The following is a 22,332-nucleotide window of genomic DNA, read 5'->3' as shown; positions in this document are numbered from 1 at the left end:
TAGATGCAGCAGAGCCCCACCTCACAGAGGCCTTCCCTCCAACCCATCCTCCCACTCCATGCTCTACCCCCCATCCCCAGAGCAATTCTGATTCCCCCAAGACAGGAGCACAGCCCCACTGGTTGGCCTCTGACACATGGATTGAGCCCTCACTCATGGACAAGGTCCCTATGCCAGCACCCTCTCCAAGGCATCTCCAGGGAGAGGTTTTGCCTATGACATGCAGGTCAATTGCAAATAGATGGAGCCCTCTCAGCACAGAGCCTGAAACCTGCCTGGGGGTGGGCAGGGGAAGAGGGGTTAGTGCAGCCTGCAAGCTGATCAGCAAGGTGAGGGTGTAGTGGGGAAGGACGCAGCTTGCAGCTCAACTATTAATCCATCCGTTCCCCTCCCTACCAGCATCATGGTCCAGCAGATACCAGTTTTGCGTCACAGTGATTGAACTGCTGGAATCTGATGCACGGAGAAAGACCTGCCCTTATGTCAGTCAGATAGAGCATCAGGAGTTTCCCATCTCCCTCCAAAGAGCCCTCTGGAATCTGGGCTCCCTCATCACTAACCTGCACTTTGTCAGCTCCTCCGGGAACAGTGCCGAGAAATGCCCCCTTCCCCTTCCCCCGTACCAACATGTGGGGCTCTACCAGTGGGGTTCCCCTTTGAAGTCCTCAGGCAGCTGCCTGCGCTCTCCCAGGTGGCGAGTGGTGTGGGGTGGGGGGGACTCCCCTGCTGGCCCATCCTCACAAGAGGAAGGACATAAACCCCCCAAACCAAGGAGTTCAAACGGCGAGATGGAAGAAGGGCTTTTAGCTGCTTCTCACCCCAGGCTCTTGCAACAGGTGGGGAGGGGAGGAGCCTGCGGGTTGGAACAGCCTCAGCCAAGCCCAGGGGTGGAGACATGCTTCATACCTGCTCCTCTTCCTCACTGCTGCCCAAGAAGGCCACGCTGCTTTCTTGCTAGTCCTTCTCGCATACGGCGTGTTGCCCCCCGCCCCCACCATGACCCTGACCACTTGCTGCAATGGGACACGGTCTGACGGGGCATGGCCAGTTCCAGAACCCCCTCCCCGGGCTTGAGTCAGTGGCTGGGAGCCAGGATGCAGCCTGGGTGCCATGGAACTGAAGAGCTCCCTGCTGGCATTACACAGGCTCAGTGTCACAGAGCAGCCAGCCTCCCCAGCATCGCTCTGCCCCTGGGCGGGAGCCAAGGACTCTGGGAATCCTGCCCCCAGCAGGGACGGATGCCTGCTCTGCGGTGAAGGGAGGTCAGGGCCCCTCGCCCAGCCCATTCAGCCTTGCTCCACACGGTTTCTCGAGGTGATCCCACCGTGGGTAGGGAATCATGACGGGGTGGGGAGAGACAACTTGGGGCCCGGCTGCAAAGGGGGAGCCCCCAAAGAGTTACACTCAGAGGTCTCAGAGTGGAGTTTGCTAGGAGTAGGGATGGGGAGTCTGAAGCAGATGGGGGTCAGGAGCAGCAAAGGCCCTACATCAGAAGAGGATCCCTGGATTCTGCCCCCCAGGCCAGGGTTTGTTAGTGTTGCTCTCAGCTGACCATTACGCCTAATGCTGAAGGGGAAGCGGGGTTAGAAGAGAAGCAGGAGGGGAGGCTGGATTACAAGAGCAGGGAAGACGGTCAGAGCAGCTTCTTGCTCCATGCCGGTCCCCCACCCTGTACTGAGCCGACACCCTCCTTCTCTTGGCTCGGCTCTCATCCGCAGGCCTTCACATACACGGCTGCTGCCCCCTGGCCCCAGTGGCTAGTTTCAGAGTCCACGCGCCGGCCCCAGGGGACTCCAGTCCTGCAGGCATGCGGAGTCCTTGGGATTCGGGAAAAGCACCCTTCTCGTGGCCCTAGAGGCTGCCCCAGGACTCTGGAGGGGGGAACTGGTCCACGTCCCCCATTTCATTGTAGGTTTGCTCCCCCATGGTGAAGGTCAGCTTGTATCGTAGTCTCACTTTCTCCTGGCAAGAGAAGGGAAACGCGGTCAGGAGGTGGGGCTGGGGGATGTGGTTTGAGAGACCCACACATAGGAGGGCGGAAGGGGCTCGGGAGAGCTGGAGTGAGCATGGGAACGAGAGAGGGAGCTGCAGGTCAGGGAGAGAGGCGCCAGCCCCATCCCAGAGCAGCGCAGGGAGACGCTCGCCTCAGGGGGCTCTGTGCAGCAGGGGAGGTGCCCTTACCTTCTGCGGGTTGGCAAGCAGCAGGACTTGGGTGATGGCAGTCGGGTGGACGATGGGGTTAAACGCCGGGAGCTCTGTCCCCGAGGGTGGCTGTAGCTTGACCTTCATCACCTGTGGTGAGAGGCCGGGGGCGTCACCGTCCGATATCCCCAAAGGAGGATGATAGGGCCCAGCTGTCTAAATCTGAGCATAGACTCTGCCCCATGAGGGCAGGCACCCCCACCCAGCCACCCGAGTCAGAAACTCCCCAGAGGGCGCTCAGTCACTCCCAGCCCTCGCTACTAACCTAGCTCTCCCGCAGCCCTCTCACAGCACTTCCCAGAGGCCAGTGACACATCGTCGCCCTGCTTTACAGAGAGACACGCTGAGGGGAAGTGACTTGCCAAGGTCACCCAGCAGGTCAGCGGCAGAGCTGGGACTACAGCCCGGACCTCCTGGCCCTCTCCACTGGATCATGCTTGGCCCCTGGACCAGAGATTTCCATCCACCGGGTACGGAGGAACACAGCTATTAGCAGTGGGGTGGGGAGAAGAGAAGGAATGAACTCAGCCCCCAGCTTGGAGCCCTCCCCACCCCAAATCTGCCTTCACTGCAGTGTGCATAAATAGACTGAGGATCTGGGGTTTGTGCGGGGGGGAAAGAAATACAACCTTTGCAAGCTCCCAAGATTGGGTCAGGAGCAGTAAAAACCTCCCCAATCCCACCCCCCAAGAGGATCCAGCCTTCTCCTCCCCCGGTCCTGGGGACACTACCTTGGGGACGGCAGACTGAAAAATGATGTTGCGGATGGGCAGCGGGGCTGTGCTGAGCATGGAGATCACCACCACCAGTATGTCAGGCCGCTCGGGCAGAGAGTCTCGGGCAAAGTGGAAGAGGACCCGGAAGCCGTGCTGGTCGTAGACTGTCACTGGGAGGATGCTGCCTTCAGGGAGAGGAGACCAGGGAACAGCATCAGTAGGAGCAGAGAGATGGGCACTGGGTGGAGCCTATCATGCTACACAGACATGGGACTGATGGAAATCCCCAGACGGGACAACCAACCCCGTGGGCCCTCTCCTAGACCCAGTTAGGTGAGGATTCCTTATAACCTTGCTGCCCCCAGCCAGCGGTGCCCCTCACTCACTCGGTTTGATAGACTCCAGAGGCACTGTGATGTTCGCCAGCGAGATCTCCTGGGGGGATGTGGGAGTGGCGAGCCCCAGCGGGGGCGGCATAGCTCCGGCTGGCGTGGGGGTGGTTCTCGGAAGCGTGGCAGGGGCAGGCTGCTCCAAAGGCGGTGGTAGGGGGGCCGCAGGGCTCGAGGAGATGCTCCGGAGCAGGGTGGGGGTGCTACTGGTGGCAGTCACTGAGGTGCCAGAGCTTGTCTTGTTCTGGAGGTCCCGTAATGTGAGCCGGGGGGGCGGCTGCTTCTCCCTGGGGGTGGAAGAGATAAGGGAGCAGGCCATCGGAACAAGGCATGGTGCTTGGAAGAGGGCAAAGGAAAGGCCGGCTGATCCCGTCCGTTCCTCACCCCCGATCCTGGCCCTGGCTCTTACCATCGGACTTGCTGTGACTCTGGAGGCAGGGACTGTTGTAACAGAGTCTTCCCCAGCAGATCCAGGTCATCCAGGCCACTGGTGAGAGGGGAAGGGCCCGGGGCGGGTGTTCCTGCCTCTGCTTTATGTGCCGGAGCAGCTGGGACGGAGGGCAGGCTGGGCTCACTGCTATCCTGCAATGACAGCCAGAGGGCACTACAGCAAGGGACAGACCTGGCCCAACAGCCAGCCTGTGCCTGGGGTTTGTACAACACTGCTCCCCAGCACTCTGGGTGCTGCTGCTACCTGCACAGGTCCTCTGCCCCACACACCGCCGTCCCCATCACACACGCCACACTCCCCTCTGCCCCACACACCGCCGTCCCCGTCACAGACGCCGCACTCCCCTCTGCCCCACACACCGCCGTCCCCGTCACAGACGCCGCACTCCCCTCTGCCCCACACACCGCCGTCCCCGTCACAGACGCCGCACTCCCCTCTGCCCCACACACCGCCGTCCCCGTCACACACGCCGCACTCCCCTCTGCCCCACACACGGCCGTCCCCGTCACACACGCCGCACTCCCCTCTGCCCCACACACGGCCGTCCCCGTCACAGACGCCGCACTCCCCTCTGCCCCACACCCGGCCGTCCCCCGTCACAGACGCCGCACTCCCCTCTGCCCCACACACGGCCGTCCCCGTCACAGGCCCGCCTCCCCTCTGCCCCACACACGGCCGTCCCGTCACAGACGCCCGCACTCCCCTCTGCCACACACCGCCGTCCCCTTCACCCACGCCGCATTCCACTCTGCCCCACACACCACTGTCCCCATCACACACACCACACTCCCTGTGCCCCACACACCACCATCCCAGTCACACATGGCATCCCCTTCTACCCCCCACACACCCAACCGTCCACATCACCCACGCCACACCCGTGCCCCACACAAGGCCATCCATGTCACACATGCCGCTCCCCCCTCTGCCCCACAGCGCAGTCACTGTCACAGACACCGCACACCCCTCTGCCCCACACACCACAGTCCACGTCACACACGCCGCTCTGCTCTGCCCCACATGCCACCATCTCCATCGCACACGCCGCTCCCCTCTGCGCCACACGCTGCCGTCTGTGTCACGCACCGCTCCCCTCTCAACGCCACCATCCCTGTCACGCACTCTGCACTCCCCGTGCCCCACACACTGCCATCCATGTCACATGCGCCGCCATCTCTGTCACACATGCCACACCCTCATGCCCCATATACTTCCATCCCCATCTCACACGCACATAGGCGGCAAGTTTGTATAATTTTTGGTGGGGCCCAAAATGGTGCCTCTCCCCCACCCCCCCGCTCCTGCCCTGTAAGCCGATATAAAATGAAGCTACAACACGTCAGTGCCACAAGATTACAAGGGTCAATTAAAAGTGGAAAGTCAGAAGCAGCACTTGCCTACTTCAATATACAGTATTATATTTTGTTGCACCTGTTGTGATGAAGTGGGAATGTTCTTAATATTTTCTCTGAATACTGTGTGGGTGCCTCAGCTTCCTCTGCAAGGTGCCAACTGAAGGTGTTGGGGACAAAGATCAGGTGGCCTCCTTGTCCGGAATCGAGACACAAAGGCCAGAGGAGGGAGTGTCAGTTTGGAGCTGGCTGGAGAAATGGGGAGAGGCCCAGAACCTGGGTCTGGGCTCCCCACCCCCCAAGATGGACCTGACTGAGGGGTCCTGTTTTCTGTACCCACAAGCTCTGTTCTAGACTGTGATCCTGTCATCTAATAAACCTTCTGTTTTACCGGCTGGCTGAGAGTCATGTCTGACTGCGGAGTTGGGGTGCAGGGACCTCTGGTTGCCCCAGGACCAGCCTGGGCGGACTCACTGCGGAAAGCACACAGTGTGGAAGAGCATGCTGAATGCTCTGAGGTCAGACCCAGGAAGGTGTAAGCTTCTTGCCCTGGAGACAGTCTGCTCAGAGAGGAGGCTCCCCCAGAGTCCTGACTGGCTTTGAAGGAGTGGTTCCAGAGCATCCCAGCATCCCCTTCCACACCATGCGCTTCCCGGAAGTCCGCACAGGCACTGACACTCCCTCCTCTGGCCTTTGTCAAGAAGGCTAACAGCATTTTGGGCTGTATAAGTAGGGGCATTGCCAGCAGATCGAGAGACATGATCATTCTCCTCTATTCAACATTGGTGAGGCCTCATCTAGAGTACTATGTCCAGTTTTGGGCCCCACATTGCAAAGAAGGATGTGGAAAAATTGGAGAGTCCAGTGGAGGGCAACAAAAATGATTAGGGGGCTGGAGCACATGACTTCTGAGGAGAGGCTGAGGGAACTGGGATTGTTTAGTCTGCAGAAGAGAAGAATGAGGGTGGATTTGATAGCTGCTTTCAGCTACCTGAAAGAGGGTTCCAAAGAGGATGGATCTAGACTGTTCTCAGTGGTAGCAGAGGACAGAACAAGGAGTAATGGTCTCAAGTTGCAGTGGGGGAGGTTTAGGTTGGATATTAAGAAAAACTTTTTCACTAAGAGGGTGGTGAAGCACTGGAATGGGTTACCTAGGGAGGTGGTGGAATCTCCTTCCTTAGAGGTTTTTAAGGCCCGGCTTGACAAAGCCCTGGCTGGGATGATTTAGTTGGGAATTGGTCTTGCTTTGAGCAGGAGGTTGGACTAGATACCTCCTGAGGTCCCTTCAAACCCTGATATTCTAGGATACTTTAAATTGACCACCAAATTTAAGTAGCGTGTTTTTCCCATCAGGTGAGGACTCTGGGGCAGGGCTGGGGATAAGGAACTTGGGGTGCAGACAGGCTGCCCCAGGGCTAGGGCCAGAGAGGACTCCCCTCCACCCTCCCTGGCTGCAGCAAGCTCCAGGGGAGGGACACCTCCTCTCCCCCCCAGTCACTGCACATGCTCCTAGGGTCCCTCTCAGGTCCAGAAAGCCCACTCGCCTCCCCTATGGTGGGTACCGAGGGGGGAGGTTGCCATCACGTGTGGCCTCCCCTGCTGCCACCCCTCACCATAGCCTCACTGGGGATGGGGCTGCCCCTTGCCCAGCATGGTGCAGGAGTGGGGACTGCAGGGTGGTAGCTGGGGAGGGGCACAGTATCACAAAATTCACCTAAGCCCCAGCTGCACAGGTCTAGGAAGCTCCCCTTCCCAGTGGTGTAGCCAGGTTCTAACATCAGGGGGAGCGAACACGTAAAAAAAGGTGCCAGCCAACATATCCAATTACTAATCAGGTAGTAGGGTTTACAGTGCTATAACAAGAGATTATGCTATTATCATTATCCAGTCAGCTTGCACGCTACTATTTTGAATTAATGATAATTCAGAGAGAGAGAAAGAAGAAAGCTGAATTTAGAGAACAATTATTAACCAGATTCCTGGTTATCCACCAGCCACTTTGCTCCAGCCCATGGCACAAAGCACCATAAACGCAGTAGAATCTGGCCAAGAGACTATTCACCTCAAATTGGCATCAGCTACACTCCCCCCATCCCCCGCCCCCAGTCCCCACTATTCAGGATGTAGTGGAGTGAAAAGGTGGCATTGCGGAAGCATTTAGCAGGTAATTGAAAACTCCTATAGAGCACTGCAGTCAGCAGTGAGACTGAGGAGACACAACTGGCACCTTAAAGCACCTTTACCCCCACCCCCTTCACAAGCTGCACTAAGCACCGTTTCACAGCCCCAGGTGCAACACTGAGGGAGGGTAAGTGGGGGGGGGGGGAATAACCCAAAGTCGCTCCTTTGCCTCCTGGCCCTGCTGATCCCTCAGCCCCCTCCGCTGAAGAAAGACCAGGAGAAAAAAACACCCCCCCCCCTTTTCCTTCCCTCTCCACGGGCACCAGCTGAGCTTCAGAGCCCCCTTGCCTGCCGCATGGCTGCCTTGCTCTGCACGGGGCTGCTGCTCCTCAGTCCCCCGCTGCACTTGGGGGGGCTGCCCTGCGGCCCCTCCCGGCAGAGCCCACCCCGGCCGGCTCAGGGAACTGGGCAGCTGCGAGCGGATGGGCGCCTCCTCCTCCTCACCCCTGGGGAGCCCCGCAACCAGCCGACCTGCCTGCAGCCCCCGGCAGTGCAGAGCCCAGAGCCAGCTGGCAGCCACATGCAAAACCCGGTCCGGACTCCAAGTCCGGAGCCCAGTGCTGGCTGCCTGGAAAGGTGCTGATTTTGTAAAATGTGCTCAAAAGGGAGCGGCTGCTTCCCCCCTTCCACCCCACTACGCTACTGGGTGGGCGGGGATGCTCCGGGGCTGGGGGTGGTGGTAGTGGCAGCCAGGGGCCGGTGCCTGCTCCAGGCAGGGCCAGGGGAGAAATCCAGCTCCAGATATTGGTGGAGCACAGCCCCCAGCCCTGAATATTCCTGGGGCTGGGGCTCCTGGAGCCCATATAACCCGGCGCCTATGCACACCCAGCTCCCCCTCTGCCCCATGCGCACTGCCATCCGTCACATGCCACAACCCCCGTGCCCCACACACCGCACTCCCTCTCACATACACTCCTCCCGTCCCCAACACATATGCAGCACCACCCCCTCTATCCCACGCGCTGCCCCACCATTCCCAGTGCGTATACACCACTGCCCCATGTAACCATGATGCCTCATCTTCACAGTCTCTTCCACCCGCTCACAAACTACTGCCCCTCTGCTCTGAGGCCGTTACCTGGAAACTGTTCCAGCCGCTGCTGTCCCCAGCCTGGGGGGCCGGGTCATTCAGTCCTGTGAGAAGAAAAGAGCCGACATGAGAAAAGAGCCCTGCGGTTAACTGAAGCGGGGATGACAGCCTGCGAGGTGGGCAGCTGCCAATCAGAGCTGGGTGGGGTGGGGAAGACATGCAGGGATGGAGGGCCGGGAAGAAAGCAAAGTGCCCCTAGTTTCCACCCCATCAGGTCTGGTCACTCCCCATCAGCTTCTTTCTCTGGTTGCAGGCTACTCAGTTGCCCTTCAGCACACAGGGGACAGGCAGGGACCCAAGAGAGTCAATGGCACAAGGTGGCCCCTCAAAAGGAGAGCGCTAACGTCACTTAGCGATCCTACCCCCCGAGGCAGACAGAGGACAATCACTAAAGGGAACATCTTCCAAAGCCCCTAAGTGATTTATGAGCCTATGTCCCATAGCAGCCTCCTTGGGAGCTGCATTCCCTGGGATCTACTCTGCATCGGCTGCCTGCAGTGTCTGTTGGCAACATATCTGTACAAGGCAGCTCCCCGGGACATCAGCAGCCCCAGCAACGGAGTGGGGGCCCCGGGCGGAGATCCCCAACCCCTCTGTGTTCGTAACCATTAGCTCCTGTGCTACCTTGTGTCTGCGCACAAGAGGTTTACTGCATTCTAGGAAACGAGAGCTGCTTGCGAAGGGCCCAGGTGCTCGCATGGCACGAAGACTCAGAAGCGAACGGGGGTTTCCCACGGGGCAGTGCGGAGCAGTAACCTCTCGGCCTGCCAGGATGTGTCTACACTCCCAGCCTGAGTAGACAGACTGGCGCTAGCGGGGCCGAGAGCTAACAGTAGCAGTGTGGATGTTGCCGCTCAGGCTCTTATGCCCACGTGACCCCTGGCTCTGAGCTCGGGGCACCAGCCTGAGTCTCCGCCAGAGCCACAATGTCCCCACTGCTATTTGCAGCACGATAGCTTGAGCCCCCCTAGTGCCAGTCTGACTGCCCTGCCCAGGCGGGGAGCTCGCTGCCAGCTGCAGTGCAGACATACCCCCCCTCAAGACACCGTCAGCCTTTCCCAGCAGCAGCTATCCCCCCTCAAGGCGCCGCCCGCCTGCAAACCACGCAGTAACAGCCCAGCGTTTTCTCCCTCCTCACCGAGAGACATGAGCTCGTCATCCAGCAGGGAGACGGAGCTGGCTGGGTCAGGCACAGGGAGCATGGAGCCACCCAACAGGGTGGGAAAGGCTGGGTAGGAGGGGCCCGGCGCTGGCATGTCCAGTCCCGACAGGTCCAGGAGGGCTGAGGTGCTGCCTGTAGGGAAGACACAGAGGCTTTGATCACTGAGCAGCTGTAAAGAGAGAAGTCCCTCCCCTAATCGTCTCACTCTGCTGGGAGCTGGCTTGGTCACCAATCTGCCTTCTTACCCCCACGCCCCTCTCTGCTCCCCCTTCTGGCTTCAGCCTCACCCAGTCTCTGATCTCCCCCTCCCAAAGCACCTTTGGCATGTCACCTGGCTCATCAAGTGTCTTCCTCATCTCAGCCTCCCAGTTACCCTGCTCCAGGCCCCCAACTGCACCTTTCCACCTCCCCTGGGGCCGCCTGACTGCCACCTCCCCTGGCTGGATCTCCCCCTTGACTCCCCTCCCCCCTTGAGGGCTCCACACCTCGGAGGGGGCCAGCCACAGTCTCTCCATTGATCTCCTCTCCTCTCACGAGCTGCTTGTACAGGTTGATCACCTGGGTCAGGTTGTCATTGGCCTGCAGGATTTCCGCTGCAATAGAAGGGGCAGGGGATTTGAAGGCAGAAGAGGAGGTGGGGTGTCAAGTGGCAGCCCAGCCATGTGCAGGCCCTGGCATTCCCTGTCCCCCTACAGACTGGGGCAGAGGAGAGCCAGGGAACTGACGCTTTGCTTTGGCAAAGACATCTTTGTTATGGCAGCCCCATGCCCCAGAGCAATCGCTCATTGCCCAGGTTATCCTCCAATCTGCCGCACACCCCTCCCCCATTACACTTTCAATGGCATGTTCCTAAGGGGTGACCATAGGTTCCCCCGATTCACTGTCTGTCAACGCCCGACGCGCAGCTGGGCTTCCCCCAGCACCCGCTTGCAGATCAGCCCCCCTCATCCCAGGGGGATGGCACAGCGGGCAGGGTGGGGACGAGGTGCATAGCAATGCAATGTTGGACACAGCTGAAGGGGAGGCGGAGGAGTTAGCAAGGGGGCTGTGCTGCGGTGGCGGGCGGCTCAGCCTACCTAGCGCCTCGTCGTTGTCCTCTGTGTCGCTGGCGAGCCGGAAGAGCATGGGCCTCATGCGCTCGCAGCGCTGGTACAGCTCCTGGGGGAGAGAAAGGGGGCGGAGGTGGGCGGCGGGGAAGCGCTCAGGAGGGGACGGGGAAAGGGAGATGGCAGGAGCTGCAGCGTAAAAACCCACTTCACCCTAGGGCCCCTCTACCTCACCCTGGTGTGGGAGACAGAGGGAAGTGACTCTGGGGCAGTCCCCGCCCTCACCTTCATGAGGTCCTCGCTGCTCTCCGTTGTCTCCCCCTCGCTGTAGTTGGTTGCCATCTCCGTCAGCAGCTTCACGTTGTTGTTCACCTCCTCGATGGCGTTTGTACGCTTGGAGATCTTCTCCATTCGCTTCTCGTCCTGGAGCGGGAGGAGCAGATAGGTGAGGGGGGTCTGATGTCCTCCCTCCCCACAAGCTGGGACTGGGACGGCTACGACAGCGGGCACAGAGCAGCCTCCCCCTTCGAATGACATCTGGAGAGAGCAGGGCAGGGAGGGGCTCCTCCTGGAATGGTTTCAGCGTGGGTGGAGAGATTCAGTTTACACTGGTGACCATCCTGCACCCACTGCATGGCACAGGGGCTAGGATTGCACCAGCAGAGGGTGCCACAGCAGGGTATGTGCTCCAAGAACACCCTCTGTGCCCATGTCCCATGTCCCCCTCCACCTGACTGGGGAAAGCAGAATTTGCTTCCAAATCCCAGGGATCTCTCTCCTCACCCCTCTATTGGCCCCTCCCGTGATGTCATGGGAAGTGGGCTCCCTTGCTTGCCAGGTCAATACGGGGATGCAAGCACACTGGCCATATGCTCCACCCCATCCCAGGGCCTCTCTGCATCCTGTGCCAGGCTTCTCCTCCCCGGGGGGTGACGGCGGATAAATCCCCAGCGCCCCTTCCCTGGTGACAGCCTGTATGAGGAAATTCACCTCCTGAACCATTTCCTTGATGAGCTTGTTGGCAGCCCGGAGGTCCTCAGAATGGGAGCTTTTCAGCAGGCGAGCCAGCATCTGCAAGAGAGACAGGGAGGCACGTGGACTGGGGCAGAGGAGGCAATGCCAAGCCGGGGTGGCTGGCAGCAGGGGTCACTCTAAAGCAGATGGTTCCCGGACAGACTGTTCTGTGAACACAGAACTAAGGCTGGGGCATCGCTGATGAACGGAACACCCACGCCCTCAGCACAGGGAAGACCCTGAACGTTTGAGAGTCCAGTTAAAGGGCCACAAATGACCTCAAAGGCGAGCGGCAAAGGGGAACATAACTGGGCTCGTGCCTTTGTTTGCGTGCTTCTTTCTGATACATACTAAAGAACCTCAAAGGCCCCCCCAACACGCCACACAGACACGTTTTTTTCCGGCTTGTTTTATTACATTAGAAATTCCAGCCTTGTCTGACGGTATGGGGAGCTAGAGACCGACTTCCCCAGCACAGGGGAAGTGAAACCTGATTAACAGAGAAAAGCGACACCTGACAGAAGGGATTTTCCCTCAGGCCCAGTCTACACACAGTTTTTGGTCCTACTACAGCTATGTTGGCTGGGGGCGTGGCTTTTCCCTAGTACCAGGAGTGGCAGCACAACCCCCTAGAGTGGCTGCATTTATACCCTGATAGAGGCGCTTACACCGGCCTACCTTATTCCCTATCCCATACGAGAATAGCTATACAGGTCAGCACACACCACAGTTACGCTGGTATAACTATGTCCACGCTGGAGGGTGGGATTCAGCTTCAATTCTACCAGTATCATCCAAGTGCCACAACTCGTGTGTTTAGCCATGCCCCAGACTCGTTAAAGCATTGCCTTTGTTAATGCCAATGAATAACCCCCTGGGAGTAAAGCTCTCTCTGTTAGCTTCAGACCCAGTGCCCTTCCTACAGGGACTCTGAAAGCTCCTCTCACACTCATCCACTCACCCTCACAGCCACACCCACCCTTTGGAGTCATCTCCAAGGAGTTGTTCCAACAAGAGGTGACTTTTCCAGACGCTTCTCTACAAACACTTTGTCCAATCAACACTGGACCCTCTCGCCAAGTCTCCTGTGCAGAGCTGGAAACGGCTGGACAGCCTTGACTATGGAGCTGCTGCCACAGGAGCCTCATTCCAGCTTTCCCCATTGTAAGAGCATCAGCACTGCCAGAGCGGAGGCTTATCCGTCTGGTATCACAGCTGTGAGGGAGGCTGATGCTGGATGGTTCAAGGAAGAGTTAAACAATTGGGCCATACGTGTCCTGGTGGGAGGGAGAGGAACAGCGTCTGCGCTCTGAGCTGCAATCAGTTTATGCCACGTGGCAAGAGGAGCCATCGCCCCAGTAATATTCTGGCAGCTGCTGTTCATTCATACGAGTGTCAATGCTAGGTCATACTAGTCCCCATTCTATCGCCCTAATCAGTATCCAGCAGCAGCAAGTTCAACAGGTCAAACAGGAAGTCTCTCTTTAAGGGCCCGATTCAGAGCCCACTGAAATCAGTGGGAATCTCTCTACTGGTTTGCTTTGGATCACGCCCTAAGCACGTCCCCTTCCTCAGCACAGCACACAGCAGGCGAACGAGCTCCTGGTTTTGTTGCTGCGCCAGCCAGCCCCACGGACGGAGACGAGTGAGCACAGACGCAGGAAGGCCAGGCCTTCTGCTCCTCCTCCCACAGAGCCCTCACCTTGGACTTCTCCTCATCATCAAAGATGATGTTCTTGGGCCGGGGGGGAGGCAGAGGCAACGGAGCCTCGTCCGGCAGCTTCGGGTCGCTCTTCACGATTCCTGCAGGGGAGAGGAGCAGAGACATCACCGGGCCCAGCCCTCACCTCACTGCAGCGGTGCTGGGGTTACCAGATGGCTCTTCTGCTAACCCCGCTCCAGGAAGCCCTGATCTAGGCTTCACACAATGGACATCTTCTTTCCCTCTGGCCAGTCCAATTCAGCTCTGCGTCAGGGTTGGAGGTGGGGGGCATGATCCACCCACCCCCTGCTCCAGCCGTGCATCGTCTGCAGCGTCTCCAAATCCCCACTAGCAGGAAATCATCCCAGTCATTCCATGAATCACATGTCCTGGTCTGCCATAACCCTATTATTCCTATGGCCCCACCTCTTATGAAGCCACATCTGCTAGGGGGGGCTGGTGAGGAAGACAGATATCACCCCTTCACCCCACACACAGGTCAGACCACCAGTGACTCTCCCCCTCTTGCCTGGATTGCTAAAGTTCCCATTTGCTCCCTCCGGCCTCTGAACTGCGCAGCCCATACAGAGGCTAGACCAGACCCGAGCATGGAGAAGGCCAGAATCCAGTCTGGACCCAGCTTCTGCCACAGCAGAGGAAGGCCCTTGCCCCAAAGGAGATACCTGGCTCTCACCTTGTTTCTTCAGCATGTGATAGGCCTCTGTGATCTTCACTTCCTGAGGCAGCCCCAGCGTCCAGCTGTACATCAGCTCCAGGATTTTCAACTTCACCTTCTCAGGAGTCCGGCTGCCTAGATACTGAGGGGAGAGGTGGGCAGAGCTGATCCATACACGGCCAACCTCTCAGGGAGAAGTGAGATGGCTCCCAACGGACAATGGAAGGGAAGGAGGAAGTGAGTAACAGCCCTTGCAACATGCCCCATACTGTGGTTGGCCTCCAGCATAGGGGGGCTGGGAGGGTGGGTGAGGCCCTGAGGGTCAGAGTTTATATGAGATCCCAGGCAGTACCAGCCAGTGTGGGGCAGCCCTCAGACACCATGAGATGAAGGGCCAGTTTATGTCCCATTTTCCCAGCAGGGGGAAGGTGCATATGGGGAGATTCCTCTGTAGAGGAGTTTATAGTGGCCAACGAGAAGCTGCCTTGCTATGTCCCAGTGGAACACAGAGGGAGGCAAACCGAGTCCTCCTCCCCCAATACATTCACTCCCAGCAACGGCCTCCTTTGGGAGCACACCGAGAGCAGGTAATGTAGATCTGCACAGGTTAGGGAGGGGAGGGGGAAATCCCTACCCCAGCTCCACCTCTCTCTCTATCCCTCACTGGCACCTGACAGCCTGCCCTGCCAACGGGGCGCTGGCACCCACCTTGGGCGACACCACCTTGATGAGCTCGTTGAGGAAGCGGAACTTGCCCACCTCGTCGTGGAAGCGCTTGCCGCAGTTCTTCATGCAGGTCTCCAGCACCTGAGAGAGCAGAGGCCGAGTCAGGGGCAGCAGGCGGAGGAGCCGGCTCCCCTTGGCAGGACTGACCCCGCAGCACGAGGGAAGGGGAAAGCAGGCCCCACATCCTGGCTCGTGGGCTCAGGGTCACCGGGGAGGGACCCTGGGTGCCTCTGATGCAGCCAGGCTGGTTCCCCCTTTCCATTTCATATCACAGGTGCCAGCCTTCTGACTAGGGAACAATCTGTCCCTACAAAGGGTGGGCGCAGAGGCAGACGAGGTTGCCTGAACCACACAGAAGACCATGGGAGGGGAGAAACAGCTGGTGGGAATGTCCTCTGGGCTCCCTCCCCCACCCCAGAGACAGGCAGTGAACCCCCGTGCTCACGTTAGTGTGTGTTGTGGTGGTTTGGGGGTAAATCCATCAGAGACACAGAAAACAGGGGAGCTCACAGCAGAGGCATTCATAGCACTAGCTCGGACTAGATTATGAGGGGCCTGATCCAAGGCCCATTCAAGCCACTCCCACTGATTCCCTCTGGGGTAAGATCCTCCACTTCAACTGAGATGGAACAACCTTCAGCCCGTGGGCAGTGCTCTATCAGCCCTTCCCGACAGCCTGGGTGCACCAGGGCTTTAGCTGAGCAATACGGGAGAGTCCCCGCCCTGGCCTTTAATCTGTCTAACCCGTCTGGAGAGCCTCTCCCTTACCGTTAAGGCCTGGATGGCTTCCCATTCCTGCGGAGACTGGATCTTGTGAGCTAAAAGTCGGGTGGCAAGCGGAGGACTGGAAGGGGAAAAAGCACAGTGGTTGTAGGGAGACAGTGTGACCTAAAGGATACAGCACTGGACCGGGACTCAGGAGACTGAGTTAATTTCCTGGCTGTGCCTCTGGCCTGCTAGGTGACCTTGGGGAAAGTCACTTCCCCAGTCAGTGCCTCAGTTTCCCCGTCTATAAAATGGGGACAATAATACTGATTTCCATTGTAAAGCACCTTGAGATCTTTTTTGATGAAAAACCTCTATATAAGGACTAGGTATTATTATTAACGAGAAATGGACCTGCATCTCTCCAGGGGACACAGCTCTTGCTCATACCTCTGGGTATGCACAAAGTCCTTACGGGGCCCCTCAATGTGCTTGGGGCAAAGGGGCTAGTTTCAATAGCACACGGCAACTTCATTAATTAACTGATGGGGCCTTAGAGCATCTCTAATCCCAAAGGATCTCAAAGTCCTGTACAAATCTCTGTAGGAATCCTTCACTGCCCCACTAATGCAGCTGCCTCTGGGGTGGAATGTAGCTGTGATTCTGCACAAGCAAAGCTACACGGCAAAGTCATAAGGGGGCGGAAGAGAAGAGTGATCTCCCAGTGTGAAACTTTTCAGGTTGGCAGAATGTTACTATCCTTGTAGGAATTTGGCCAGGACTCCTGTTCTTGCAAAAAGAGCCGTAGGTCAGAAGCAACCAGGACCTCAGTTTTACATCTCCTTGAGCAGCAACATCCTCCCTCTCCTCCCCCAAACAACACGTGAGGACAGCGGAAGCGCCTGAAAGACATACTTAAAAAGGGAGGCATCAACCCAACAAACTGGGAGGACACGGCACAGAAAATAACACAGCGGCGCCACACCATACTCCAAGCCACGGCTCACTTTGAGGAGAACAGACGTTCTCATGAGACAGAGAAGGGACAAAGGAGGAAAGAACAACTATGTCTCCTCCAAAATTACACCTGTCACTTCTGTGGGAAAATCTGCAGGGCACCACTTGGGCTCCACAGCCACTTAAAACCCACCAATGAACCCCCTTGGCACTGAGGGATAGCCGAAGAGGAGCAGGGCACAGTACTGCCTTAGAGAGAAGAAAGAATGCCACCCACTGGGCTTTTATGCCATTTCCTGAAGCAGAAGGACTTTTCCCTGAGAGGTTCTCCCCGATCCAAGCACAGACTCAGAATGACCTTGCTTAGCTTACCAGATCGTGCATTTGGAATCCAGGTGTGTAACCTGGAGCTGTTAGAGCAGTGGTTCTCAACCAGGGGTACGTGTACCCCTGGAGGTTCACCGAGATCTTTCAGGGGTACATCAACTCATCTAGATATTTGTCTAAGTTTACAACAGGCTATAGAGAGTGCTAGGAACTTCCCTAGGGCAGTGCAGGGCCTGGAGTGGAAGTGATGAATCCGTCACTTCCGGGACCGACTGCTCTGGCCAATCACACCGGCCCACGGGGTCCCCCAAAGCGCAGGTCGCCAAAGATTCGCCATACCCAAGGGACGGCTCTGTAGAGAGCACTAGCAAAGTCAGTACAAACTAAAATTTCATACAGCCAATGACTTGTTTATACTGCTCTATATGCTATACCAGGGGTAGGCAACCTATGGCACGGGTGCCGAAGGCAGCACGCGAGCTGATTTTCAGTGGCACTCACGCTGCCCGGGTCCTGGCCACTGGTCCAGGGGACTCTGCATTTTAATTTATTTTTAAATGAAGCTTCTTAAACATTTTAAAAACCTTATTTACTTTACATTCAACAATAGTTTAGTTATATATTATAGACTTATAGAAAGAGACCTTCTAAAAACGTTACAATGTATTACTGGCACGCGAAACCTAAAAAGAGAGTGAATAAATGAAGACACGACACAGCACTTCTGAAAGGTTGCCGACCCCTGTGCTATACACTGAAATGTAAGTACAACATTTATATTCCAATTGAGTTATTTTATAATTACATGGTAAACATGAGAAAGTCAGCAATTTTTCAGTAATAGTGGCTGTGACACTTTTGTATTTTTATGTCTGATTTTGTAAGCAAGTAGTTTGTAAGTGAGGTGTAACTCGTGGGTACCCAAGACAAATCAGACTCCTGAAAGGGATACAGTGGTCTGAAAAGGTTGAGAGCCGCTGTATTAGCGGGAGGAAGGAGAAGGAGTGTACTCACCCTTCTAGCTCCTTATTCAGCTGCTCACAGAAAGCATTGATGCTGTCCCAGTCCAGTTCCTTGTTGAGAGGATTCGTAGCCCTGTCTGGATGTGAGAGAGAAGAAAAGAGAGTATCCTGTCAGAAAGAGAATCTCCCACCCAGCGAGGATCAGCCACACAGGTTGTAAGGGTGGGGTGTAATACCAATGCCACCCACTAACTCAGGAGTCTGGCCTTTCACAAGCTGCATTAACAGAGGTTCACACTGAGGGGAGAGCAGACCTTCCACATGCCTCCCCCAAAGGAGTCAAAACTGGAACTGAGATGGAAGTTAATGAAATACCATGGCAGGAAGTTTGCAAACATTACTTGCAGGAGAAGATGGGGAGGGGATCAGAGCCACCCCACAGAGAATCAGCGCTAGAAATGTAGCGCTAGAAAGAACCTTGAGAAGTCATCAACTTCAGCCCCCTGCACTGAGGCAGGCCCAAGTAAACCTAGACCAGGGGTCGGCAACCTACAGCATGCGTGCCAAACACAGCATGCAAGCCGATTTTGAGTGGCACGCTGCTGCCTGCCGTGGTCCCGGCCCCCAGCCCCCCTCAGCCCCCCTGTCCACCGCTCTCCCCTGTGCGGGGGCGGGAGGTAGAAGCTTGGTCCTGCGGCAGCCAAGCTTCCCCCTTCCCGGCTTCTTCCCACAGCGTGCTGCTTTCCTGCCCCTCCTCCTCTCCTTCCTGGTGCCAATCAGCTGATGGCCCTTGCAAGGGGGAGGGGGAAAAGTGGCAGCCTGCTCGCTGCTCCATAGAGGAGGCAGAGAAGAGGTAGGGACAGGCCCTTGGGGAACGGGGTGGAGCAGGGCATATCCCTTCCAGCCCCCTGCCATGAGCTGCTCAGGGCAGGGGGCTGGGAACACCCCCAAGAGCCAAGCACCCCAGCCCTCTTGCCTGACCCCTGAACCCCCCCCACACCCAGCCTTTTGCACTGCACCCCCACCCCTCCCCAGCCCTCTGCCCTGACCCCTGAACCCCCAGCCCTCGGCCCTACACCCCCAGCCCTCTGCCTGAACCCTGAACCCCACTCCCAGCCTTCTGCCCTGCACCCCCACACCCCAGCCCTGACCCTGAACCCCACTCCCAGCCTTCTACCCTACACCCCCAACCCCCCCACCCCTCTGCCCTGACCCTGGAACCGCTCCCCACCCCCCGCCTTTTGTCCTGCACGCCCCACACCCCAACCCTCTGCCCTGACCCTGAACCCCAGCCCTCTGCCCTATACCCCACACCCCAGCCCTGACCCCTGAACCCCACACCCCTGCCCTCTGCCTTACACCACCCCCACCCGTATTGCCCTCTGCTCTGAACCCCCCCACACCCCCACTGCCCTGAACCCCCCCCACACCCAGCCTTCTGCCCTGCATTCCCACACACCCCCAGCCCTCTGCCCTGAACCCTCCCCACACACCCAGACTTCTGCCCTACATCCCCACCCCTGACCCTGAACCCCACCCCAGCCTTCTTCCCTACACCCCCAGCCCTCTGCCCTGACCCTTGAACCCCCACACACCCAGCCTTTTGTCCTGCATGCCCCACACCCCCAACCCTCTGCCCTGACCCCTGAACCCCAGCCCTCTGCCCTATACCCCACACCCCAGCCCTGACCCCGAACCCCCACACCCCCATTGCCCTCTGCTCTGAACCCCCACTGCCCTGAACCCCCACACACCCAGCCTTCTGCCCTGCACTCCCACACACCCCCAGCCCTCTGCCCTGAACCCCCCCTCCCTGATCTGGGGTCCCGCTGCCAGCCCCTTGCCAGCTGGCGTCCCGGCCGCAGGCCCCGCTAAGCCGGCTGTCGGCCTAGGTGAACAGAACCCCAAGCTGGCAGCGAGCTGAGCAGGCTGGCGGTGTAAGATCAATATTTTAATTTAATTTTAAATGAAGCTTCTTAAACATTTTGAAAACCTTGTTTACTTTATATACAAGAATAGTTTAGTTATATAATATAGACTTATAGAAAGAGACCTTCTAAAAACGTTAAACTGTATGACTGGCATGTGAAACCTTAAATTAGAGTGAATAAATAAAGACTTGGCACAGCACTTCTGAAAGGTTGCCGACCCCTGACCTAGACCATCCCTGACAGGTGTTTGTCCAGCCTGTTCTTAAACCTCCAATGGTGGGGATTTCACAACCTCCCTTGGAAACCTGTTCCAGAGCTTAACTACCTTTCCAGTTAGAAAGTTTTTCCTACTATCTAACCTAAATCTCCCTTGCTGCAGATTAAGCCCATTACTTCTTGTCCTACCTTCAGTGGACATGGAGAACAATTGACCACCATCCGCTTTACAACAGCCCTTAATATACTGGACAACTGTTACCAGGTCCCCCCTCAGTCTTCTTTTCTCAAGTATAAACATGCCCAGTTTCTTTAACCTTTCCTCACAGGTCAGGTTTTCAAAACCTTTTATAATTTTTGTTGCTGTCCTCTGGGGGCTATCCAATTGGTCTATATCCTTCCTAAAGTATGCCACCCAAAATTGGACCCAGTACTCCAGCTGGGGCCTCACCTGCGCAGAGTACAGCAGTACAATTACTTCCTGTGTCTAAGGGCTTGTCTACACTAACTGATGTGTGGCAATTGATGCATTGGCGGTCGATTTAGCGGGTCTAGTGAACGAGAAGCGCAAGGGGCGTCGTCTCCCGTCAACATAGCGTAGCATGGACCCCACAGTAAGTAGATCAAATAAGTCAACTTCAGCTACGTTATTCATGTAACTTAGATCTATCTCCCCCCCGGTAGTGTAGACAAGGCCTTATATACGACACTCCTATTCATACACCCCAAATGACATTAGCTCTTTTCACAACTGCATCACACTGTTGAGTCATATTCAATTTGTGATCCACTAAAGCCCGCTAGATCCTCTTCAGTAGTGCTACCACCCAGTCAGTTTCTCCCTATTTTGTAGTTGTACATTTGATTTTTCCTTCCTGAGGTACTTTGCATTTGTCTTTATGGAATTTCATCTTGTTGATTTCAGACCAATTCTCTACTTTGCCATGGTACTTTTGAATTCTAATCCTGTCCTGCAACCTGCTTGGAACCCCTCCCAATTTGGCATAATCCACAAATTTTATAAGCATACTGTCCACTCCATTATCCTTCATTAATGAGAGCATAAATGAATGATGGGACTGGATCTGGATCAGAGTGTGGGTGGCAGGTGGATCTGTATTGTGGCAGTACCGAGGCCCCAACCAGACATTAAGGCTCCACTGCACTAGGCACTGCACACACATATGAAAGGAGAATCCCTGCCCAAAGAGTTTATAATCTAAAACATATGATTGAGAGACAACAGGTGCACACAACAAAGAGACGGAGGAGCACAAGTTAACATGAACAGGATAACAAACTGTGTATGAGGGTGCAGTGGCTTGAGAACAAGCCTAAAAGAGAGGGACACTGACACCCCACAGATCAGAGTTGGGGGTGGAACTGATCATGGCAGGAGTAGGTGCATTTGGGGGGGTAGAGGCCAGGCGGCTGGGGGCCAGGCAGTGAGGTGGGCTCTCTGGTCTGCCAGGGGCTCTCTGGTCTGCCAGGGGTGGACAGCCCAGCTGATCTGGAACAATAAGGGACGGGGAGGGGGTTGATCCGGATCACACTGGCGCTGACGAGGGAGTGCTGAGGGGAGTTGATCCGGATCACACTGTGGCGCTGACAGAGGGATGGTGAGGGGGGTTGATCCGGATCACACTGTGGCGCTGATGGGGGGATGGTGAAGGGGGTTGATCCGGATCACACTGTGGCGCTGACGGACGGATGGTGAGGGGGGTTGATCCGGATCACACTGTGGCGCTGACGGACGGATGGTGAGGGGGGTTGATCCGGATCACACTGTGGCGCTGACGAGGGAGTGATGAGAGGGGGTTGATCCGGATCACACTGTGGCGCTGACGAGGGAGTGATGAGAGGGGGTAGATCCGGATCACACTGTGGCGCTGACGAGGGAGTGATGAGAGGGGGTTGATCCGGATCACACTGTGGCGCTGACGGACGGATGGTGAGGGGGGTTGATCCGGATCACACTGTGGCGCTGACGGACGGATGGTGAGGGGGGTTGATCCGGATCACACTGTGGCGCTGACGGACGGATGGTAAGGGGGGTTGATCCGGATCACACTGTGGCGCTGACGGACGGATGGTGAGGGGGGTTGATCCGGATCACACTGTGGCGCTGACGGACGGATGGTGAGGGGGGTTGATCCGGATCACACTGTGGCGCTGACGGACGGAGGAGGGGGGTTGATCCGGATCCCCGGGCGGCAGGGCCGCGGGTATCCGCGCGTAGGGCCCCGTTGCCCCCCAGCCCCACTCACTGATCCACGACTCCAGCGTGTCCGGCTCCATGTCGGCTCATGCGGCCCCCGCCGCCCCTTGACTTAAAAGGGCAACGTCCCTTCCGCCCTCCCGGCCCGGCGGCGCGGAGCCATCGAGATCGGGGAGAACAGTCTAGAGCGCCGCTACGGAGACCATAGAGCTCCCCACGTCCGCATAGAGCGTCTCGGGAATCACAAAGCCGCTCAGCCTTCCGCTAGAGCGCCACCTCCCCTAGCGCGTCAGCGCCGGAAACCATAGA

At 57.2% G+C, this 22,332-nt stretch overlaps 1 protein-coding gene across 1 annotated transcript; it reads right to left on the bottom strand.

The window, feature by feature from the left end:
- Positions 1 to 1,698: 1,698 nt before the first annotated feature.
- Positions 1,699 to 22,283, bottom strand: GGA1 (golgi associated, gamma adaptin ear containing, ARF binding protein 1). The gene is made up of 17 exons (XM_039487306.1): positions 22,073 to 22,283; positions 17,711 to 17,795; positions 15,476 to 15,551; positions 14,690 to 14,788; positions 14,000 to 14,123; positions 13,306 to 13,406; positions 11,580 to 11,660; positions 10,875 to 11,012; positions 10,620 to 10,701; positions 10,029 to 10,136; positions 9,520 to 9,675; positions 8,370 to 8,425; positions 3,717 to 3,889; positions 3,305 to 3,594; positions 2,934 to 3,103; positions 2,182 to 2,292; positions 1,699 to 1,962 (listed from the first exon to the last, which is right to left on the bottom strand). The coding sequence occupies exons 1-17, from the start codon at positions 22,101 to 22,103 to the stop codon at positions 1,852 to 1,854; spliced, it is 1,992 nt and encodes a 663-aa protein (XP_039343240.1). The 5' UTR covers positions 22,104 to 22,283; the 3' UTR covers positions 1,699 to 1,851.
- Between the last annotated feature and the right edge of the window lie 49 nt (positions 22,284 to 22,332).

Source organism: Mauremys reevesii, linkage group 1 (assembly GCF_016161935.1).
Source record: "Mauremys reevesii isolate NIE-2019 linkage group 1, ASM1616193v1, whole genome shotgun sequence".
Taxonomy (NCBI): Eukaryota; Metazoa; Chordata; order Testudines; family Geoemydidae; genus Mauremys; species Mauremys reevesii.
Note: the sequence above shows the minus strand (reverse complement) of the source record. Positions and strands in the feature narration are given on the sequence as shown.

Excerpts from the sequence above, each read along its gene's own strand:
- GGA1 (XM_039487306.1), bottom strand. The coding sequence starts at position 22,103 with ATGGAGCCGGACACGCTGGAGTCGTGGATCA. Across the intron at positions 11,661-13,305 it reads ATGATGAGGAGAAGTCCAAG|ATGCTGGCTCGCCTGCTGAA; the intron begins GTGAGGGCTCTG and ends TCTCTCTTGCAG. Across the intron at positions 3,104-3,304 it reads TCTGGAGTCTATCAAACCGA|GCAGCATCCTCCCAGTGACA; the intron begins GTGAGTGAGGGG and ends CTCTCCCTGAAG.